Source organism: Limulus polyphemus, unplaced genomic scaffold (genome assembly GCF_000517525.1).
Source record: "Limulus polyphemus unplaced genomic scaffold, Limulus_polyphemus-2.1.2 Scaffold6099, whole genome shotgun sequence".
NCBI lineage: Eukaryota > Metazoa > Arthropoda > Merostomata > Xiphosura > Limulidae > Limulus > Limulus polyphemus.
In genome coordinates, this window is record NW_013671709.1 from 5022 (window position 1) to 13305 (window position 8284).

Below are 8284 nucleotides of genomic sequence, written 5' to 3' on the forward strand. Positions count from 1 at the left end.
ACACAGATGTGCAACTTGTTTCAATTTACAAGGTATATTAAAAAATGGATTAGTTTTAGGTTTAATTGTACAATCATTAAGAAGAGATATAGATCTACAAGTGTTTTTTTTTTTTAAGTACTTTAACAAAATTGGAAAATTGGTTGTGGAATTTTACTATTCTACTGAAAACCTTCAACCTATAATATAGATTACAAACAATGCATGTGTAACATGAAATAAAACCACTCAAGTGAACTAATTGGAATGATTTAATTACTGACCCAGCAGACAGAATACAAAAACTTTGTGAAGTTAACCATTGGCACAGCTCAAGATTATGCACATTTAAAAAAAAAATTCACGCACTGCAAGATAACGTTAGATTTAACAACAAACAAACTAAACTGCAATTAAAAATTTAATACTTTGAGCATCCCAGTTTCTTCTAGTACAAGTCCTCTTTTGATTTATCTTACAAATTTAAGGAAGAGCAAGTTTGTCATACTTTAAGCCTTTTTGTTAAAGGTCTAGATACTAGATCTTATGCAAGGATTTATTTCTAGCTCATTGTTATATGTTAATATCAACAGTTAAAAAGTCACTTCCAGATTCAGTAAATAAAGTGAAAGCAAAATACAAGAGCAAGAGATACAAAAATTAAGTTAAATTTGTTTTAGTTTTTCACTTGCAAACATTACCAAAAGACCATTTCAGTGTAAAATACTCTCAAAAATTATCCATGGTTTGAATATCAATTGTAGGTCTCCATCACTTCATTTTACCAATATCGTGACTAGCTTCCTTCTCTTAATGCATCATATTAGAATTTACATTTATATAGTTTTAATTAAAAGCAGTGACAGTTAAGCAACAATTCAACATTGAATAATAATGAAAAAACTGGGTTCAGAAAGATAAATCTGGAAAAATATAGAAAAAAAAATATATATAAAAATAGTTTACAAGATTCTATGGAACTGAATGGTGAAGCAGAAATCAATTTTCTTTTAAAGCTCCTTCTAAAATTATCGTTCAGAAGTGGTAGATCCAACTTGTTTCAGTCAAGCTCATACCTAGATAAATATTAAGGCAGTTGTAAACCAAGTTACCTATTTGATAGCAAGAAAACTTGCAATTTCTTTGAAAAGTGCATTCATTCATTTATTTATTTATTAATTTTACAATTTTTAGTACTACTCCACTCAGATATAAACTTAATGAAAAGCTAATCAAGAGTTATGTTGATTGAAAAGTGTTTAAATTCATTGATGCAATGCACACTATCACAAGTGAGGTATTAATTTCATGAAGTTAACACTATTCATTTACCAAAAAGAATATATACTTCCAACATTTCAGAACATTTTATTTGCACACAAGTATTTATGTAACAAGTTTAATGCACACAAGCAATTTTCTTCTAATGAAGATCCTTCTTTCTGAAAATTAGCACCATATGAATAAAGAGTAGAAAACAGCCATTACCTAATAACCTGAATTTGTCAGGTACTCCCCTAGTTTTTCAACAACAATATTCAGCTGACCAGCTATACTACCATCTTCAGCAGCTGCTACAATAACAGCTAAATAGGAGAAGAAAAAAAAACAAAATAAAAACAACTTACAGTGAGTGAACACAGAATACAAGCAACTTTATGTTTGGGGAAATACGTGTAATAAAATTGCTATTTCATAATCAGACTACAGTGGTTTATTAAGTTATATCAAAACTATTTTGGATCCTCACCACATTATAATAGCATGTCACCATATGAAGTTGTGCTCTGGTAACTGCAGGCTTTGAAAACAGTCTTGCAATGTAGTTTCCATTGTAAAAGGCTCTGTTAAGAGTCATGTTCAAAGTATACCACTACACCTTACAGACTTTCAAAAAGGACAACATAATCCAGCATCCATTTTAAACAGTTTGATAGGAGGTCCATAGGCACTGCATTTCAAAACTGTACTGGTATGTCATCATACAGAATACTCATTTCATTCTCCAGCTGCTTGAGAGGTGTTAGGTGTTATGAAAGCAACTTGCATAGGTGATTTGTGTTGTTTTTCACAGATGGAAATCTTTCCCAAATATGTTGCATACCATTTTATGGAACAGGTAGACAGATTTTGCCACAGAACTCAAAGTTTGAAGTATTACCCATTACAAGATGTTGCACATTTTTGGGATACAATTTGTTAAAGGTCATGGTGTCAAAGTTAATTTATATTTTCAATACGTGTACAGAATATTCCCATGTTGAAAATTTAAATACCTGATCCAAATACATCTTCATGATCAGTATCTGAATATTATGTAAAGGGATATAACGTACCCTTACTAAAACCAATTTTTGATGGCACCACAGTTATGAAATTCCAAATTACATCAAAACATAGTTCCAATATACTCTCCAAAGCTTTATATCAGCTGTGGTTGTCACATGACTTGTCATACACAGATACAAAATTGTTTAATACAGAATACTTAACCTTCTGCAAGTCAGGTGTGTGTGTGTGTGTGTGTTTTTATAAAGTTCAATTCTCAAGTAAATATTTTTTGTAAAACATTGGATTAGAATAACTTAAATTTCTTCCTCTTATTACTTTTCATTAATTCAAGGCTGTTAAGCTTAATCAATTAACATCAGACACAAAAATTAAAAAAAAGATTAAAATCAATTATCAAATTCCACTAAATACGCAGCTCTAATATAGATCCCATTTGTCTATAGAGATTTAAAAAAAAACAAGTGGTGAACGGTAGCACAACTTTATTAGGTTCGTATGGAGATTATAAAAAAGAAAAAACATGAATATGTGCAAGGAATATTAGAACATTTAGCTTTTGATAATGTGAAGTTCCTAATAAGTTGCATTAAAAACAATTGGGAGTTCAATTGTACAACTTTTATAACAAAATCTTGATAGGTAGTTACATATTCAAGTTCACTCACACCTGCAAATAAAATAAAAAATAACAATAGCTTAAGGTGAACGAAAAAAAAAAATCTCACCTACATAGATCACTGCGTACAATGAATGGACAAAAATAGCTACAAATTGCCTAGGACATCAATTTCAAAAAATAGTGTTCAATATTAAATTACACAAGTTACAGAGCCTGATATTTCAATTCTGTTTTCACACTTACCTTGTAATGTCTTCACAATACACAATGGTGTGCCACCTTTTCTTCCTCTCAAAAGATTGCTTTCAGAAGTCAAACATATGTACCTTTGTCCTCCAACATGTATCCCTGATCCATGGAATGTCTCAGGACTTGAGTTCATTTGGTCACAAATTAATTTTAATTCTGCTTGCGTTATCTAAAAAACAAGGTAAGTGGAATACCATATTATTAATAATGAATTAATTATTCTGAAAGCTTTTACTATATGCAAGTGTTTTTTGAAAAAATGTTACACAGAGCATTGTGAACAATTCAAACAAGGAAGACTAACTATATGACCCAGGGCAAGTTAATGCAATGTACAAATGTATGGTTTACTCCATTGGTTTAATAATAATAAAAAAATAAAAATTTTGTGGATGAAATTTGGAATTACTTAGATTATGCCAGAAGAATTTGTGTATGATATTTGTATGGATTTGTAACTTCAAGATTCAGATTTGTGATACATTTATACTTGTTTTAAGTTTACTATTAGATAGTTTAAATTAAGAAAGTATTGTTATAAATTTTATCAAAAAAATTAAATTGTTTGAATTAAAAAAAAAAAGGAATATAGTTTCACTGGTTTGATTACTACCATAAAGTAGTTATTTTTACTATAAGACAAGCTAAACTAAGTTGTTTCAAAAAAAGGTTATTCATGTAACAAGTTTAAACCCCACTTTGGGTTCATTTATGTACTTTATTTTATTATTACATTTCTTTGCTCATTAAAGCATTAGGCTGATAATGCCTAGTGCATAAAAAGGTCCAACACTAGTCATGTCAGCAAAATAAAACTTTTGCAAGTATAAACTGATTTAATTCTCTTCATCTTACTCTAAACAAAATGTAATTTCATATCATAATTCGGATGAAGTACAAGATAAAAGAAAGCTTCTCAAACTTTACAAAGATCAGAACTAACTGTAGCAGAAATTGTACAAACCTATTCTTTCCTTCTAGAAAAGCTTTTATCACCATTTCAATCTATGCGAATATGTTATGAACTGGAAACCTCATTGACTTTTACAGTTTAATAGGATGGAGAGAGTTTTGATGATGTGTTTAGATCATGAGTATACAACTTTTCAGAGCTGAAATATTAACAATTACATTGCATCATAGCAACCAAGGTTGAGAAAACACTTTGGTAACAATCTACACTTATTCCTATACAAGTTATGGGTAAATTAAAACTATTTTATCAAAAACTTACTTTCCTCTTAAAAGACTATGAGACAATATGCTAGGGAAGGTGTGGTGGGGGAAGAGAACATTGGGAAATTCAAGAAATAAATTGTATTCAGAGAACAAAATCAGCCACAAACTTTGAAGTGAGTAGGCACAGTCTTCTACAACATCCACAACAAAGCCAACTTGTTGTTAATTAGTAAGTCTCCACTGATAGTCTCAACAGCAAGTTGACCAGCAGAGACTGGAGTCAATCTGACTGGCAGCTGTAAACAATAGCTCACTATCAAGATAAACATGCTTCCACATGTATTTAAAAGACAAATGCAATCTAATAACAGTGATTAAATGTTTCCCAAACTTTAACGGGATGTGCCCACTTCTTATACTGATGATTCTGACTGTGTCCTATGTATTCATAAAAAACATATAGTGCAGTTAATTTTTTCTCTATATTTTTTTTCTTGTTTCCCAAGATTATATCACACACACACATTATTTTAGTTTGGTCAGTTTGCATTTGGTGCCCCTGCAAAATTGACAAGAACTGCTAAGAACTGCCCTGTGCAAGGGTACACGCAGCCTACCCCAATGGTCAGCCCTGTATGGAATGTTGTACAAAACCTGTAACAATCATAAAACAAACACTGTTCCATGGATTTCTTAACACAAATTCTTAGAAGACTGCTCTACTAAAAAGTACCAAAGTTCTGTTGAAGAAAAGAAATATTACTTTATGACATTGATTATACACAAATCAAAACAGTAACTAGCACGATTACTGTCATGTAAAAGGTTTACAAAGTTACATATACACATGTTTACTTCCAGGGATTAAGTTTAAAATTTTATACAAATAATATGAAGATCATACTTGGGACAAGTAGACTGTACACAATTTCGAGTCTTCAAATTCACTTTGGACATTTTGTATACCATATTCCAGTACAAAGCAAGCCAAAAATATTTTAAATTAGCAATATGAAATGTTTGCAAGTTATGATACTAAATAAGTTCAACAAGATTAATCTAAAATAGTGAGAAACGTTTCACTTACTCTAGTAATTGGAGTAGTCAAAAACAATTTGAGTCAGCCAATTAAGACTTTTTATTACTTAGAATAATAAAAATATTCCCATTGTGATTTCTCATTACGTGATTAATAGATAATACAAAATAAAACTAGAATTTATGTTACATCTCATAGAAACAGGACTTTTTACGTGTAGTGGAAGCACTACTTAATAGCACTACTTATACAACCATCTGTAGTGTTAATAATAAAACACTAATAACAATAGAAAGTTACTTCACTGCATTAAGTTATTGAATTTTAGGTCAAAGCAGTAATATCTAAACAGAATAATTTTCTAGAGCAAAACCTATTTCTATCAAAACAAGAAAAAAAATATTCATTATAACAAGATAAGAATACGTTAACTTTTGGAAGCAACTGAAGTACAGCCTTAAAAATCCAAACTAACAAAACACACCAACCAAGTTAGTTCAAGTATACATATATTAAGAATATGCAAATATGAAGTCTAGAACTAGACTTTTAAAGCTTAAATTCATTACCATTAACATATTTAAAATGTGTTTTTTTTTTTTTTGCTCACAGTGGCTAGATACCCAGTAGCCAGAAACAATCTTTCAAATATTAAATATCAAGTAGTCAAAAGATTTGGATAATGAATTACAACAATAAATAATAGTAATGATAAAAAAAACAAAAAAAAACAGATATAAAAGTAATATTATAAACCATCCTGGAAGCTTATCAACACATGTAATTGTTAAATTATAGGCTGCTGGATAACTAAAATTTTTAGGATCATTCCCAGCAGCTTGTAGCAAACACACATATTGATCAACATTAGACAAGAATGACCAACATTTTTCTGGTACAAAAGTTTGAGATTTTGGTTTCAAGGCTGATAAGACATTAGCCTTGCAAATTATTACAAATCTTTCTCAAAATCAAGCAAAAGAGCTGAATGTAGCACATCAACATTCAAATTTTTAGACTGCCAGGTATTTAGTATTTGGAAGATCATTCCCAGCTTCTGGGTCTCTGGTCAAGTCTCTTCTTCTCCCAAGCCCCCCCCCCCCCCCCAGTTTCTTTAAAGATTACCCAATAAGCAAGCACAATAAGCCACTTTATCAAACAATAATTACCCCCAAACCAGGTATCATTTTAGTAACCTAAGATGGCACTTATACAGTACTCCAAGGAGAGCCTCATCAATATTGTGAATATAAGGGAAAGGTTTGGTTGTTTTTTTCTCTTTTTCTAATTGAACAGGATATATAATTATTTGCTCTTTTTCACCACAACTAAACCCTATGGGGGATGCCTACATTCTAATACCTATGTAGTTCTCCCATCCACACAAACAATTGTTTGTTGTTGTTGATTTTTGCAAGAAAGGAAGTTCAAAATGCTGATACAGTGAAATTGCATCAAGATCAAGTTACTGTTATACATCTCACTTTTAAGATTTATGTAAACACTGCAACACAATATGCATTTGACTTGTACAAAACAAGTTTGCTGAATAAAAATGGAGGTATGGCAAGGAAAAAAAAAAGCTTTATCACTATTCAAGAGCTCTAGTATTCAATATAATTTATAAACCTATTTCTAAAACTAACGTTAGTTACAATTATTACTATTAGTATTACTAATATTAGTATTGGTAACAGTTGTATATATTAATTTATTGTACACAGCTCATACAATTTACAAAGACTTTGTGTATCGTAAATGGTAAGATCAAATACAACTTATACTATAAGCAAAAGTGGCTACGTCAATATCATAGTATACGCCATCAATATACTTAATCGTATGAATATGTTGTTGTATTTTCTATAGTTGTGCAAAGTCCTGGTAAAAAAAATTAGCATCGATTATTTGACAAGCTCGTTGTAATTTGTATTAATTTTCCAAAAGCCATCACTGCATTAATAACCAAGTAAGCATCACACAAATAAAAAATTAACATCATAGAACACATTAATTCTTTAATAAAGTCAACTTTTAAATTATTTTTTCGCAAGTTTTAATCCATAAAGTTCACTAAACAAAGTATAAAAAGTTCATATTTAATTTCAAAGTTTCAACTTCACGTAAAACTATATTCATATTACTAATTAATTAGTAATACTAGGTTAGGAGATTAACTCATGCACTTACTTGGAAGGCCGGGTCTTTTTCAAACTTTGCCCATATTCTGCCATCATGCCCGGCAATTGCCACTGCTTTACATGGAATTTTAGAGCAAATCTCATCGTCAACATAATTTTGCCAAGACATTATTAAATACTAAATTTCTAACAAAGGTTTATAGTCAATAATAACTATCGGATGTTTCAACTCCACGAGATCAGAACTAGTGTCTCCCACACCCTTGTATATGCCGGTTCCTTTTTTTCTGTCTTATGTATCACTCCGCGTACTGGTACAGCCCTTCCGCTGTTAGTATGCATACAAGATAACCAGACTTTGGCAAATTGATATCGTTACTGGGTTGGGTAGGTCAATTTTTGACTAAATGAACACTGTTTAAAAGGGGATTTTAATTAATAATATAAAATGACGATATCTAAAGAAAATATCAAATATTAATGTAATTTCGTCAAAATTGTGTGATGATACATCAATAACATATTTTCTTTATACATATAAGTACGTAAAACATGTTTGTAAGCAAAATGAGATTTTATTATAAAGATTAAAAATCTGAATCTCAACGTAATATTCATAAGAATTGTTTTTCTATGAGGAGTAGATGAAAACGGTATATTAGAATTAGATATGCATTTGTTAGTCAATGATGTTGACTACGCATGATATTAAATGATACTTTTATCATTTATAATGGCTGGAGAATGCTTGAATAGGTAATGAAGAAAAACTTTAATATAATGTTG

General features: G+C 30.3%; 1 protein-coding gene across 1 annotated transcript; it reads right to left on the reverse strand.

The window, feature by feature from the left end:
* Positions 1-233: 233 nt before the first annotated feature.
* LOC106473346 (profilin-like) lies at positions 234-7877 on the reverse strand. The gene is made up of 4 exons (XM_013934028.2): positions 7548-7877; positions 3134-3308; positions 1468-1565; positions 234-1055 (listed from the first exon to the last, which is right to left on the reverse strand). The coding sequence occupies exons 1-3, from the start codon at positions 7665-7667 to the stop codon at positions 1468-1470; spliced, it is 393 nt and encodes a 130-aa protein (XP_013789482.1). The 5' UTR covers positions 7668-7877; the 3' UTR covers positions 234-1055.
* Between the last annotated feature and the right edge of the window lie 407 nt (positions 7878-8284).

Coding starts and splice junctions, on each gene's coding strand:
- LOC106473346 (XM_013934028.2), bottom strand. CDS start 7,667: ATGTCTTGGCAAAATTATGTTGACGATGAGATTTGCTCTAAAATTCCA. Junction 3,309..7,547: donor AAAAAGACCCGGCCTTCCAA/GTAAGTGCATGA, acceptor CTTGTTTTTTAG/ATAACGCAAGCAGAATTAAA. Junction 1,566..3,133: donor TATTGTGAAGACATTACAAG/GTAAGTGTGAAA, acceptor TCTCCTATTTAG/CTGTTATTGTAGCAGCTGCT.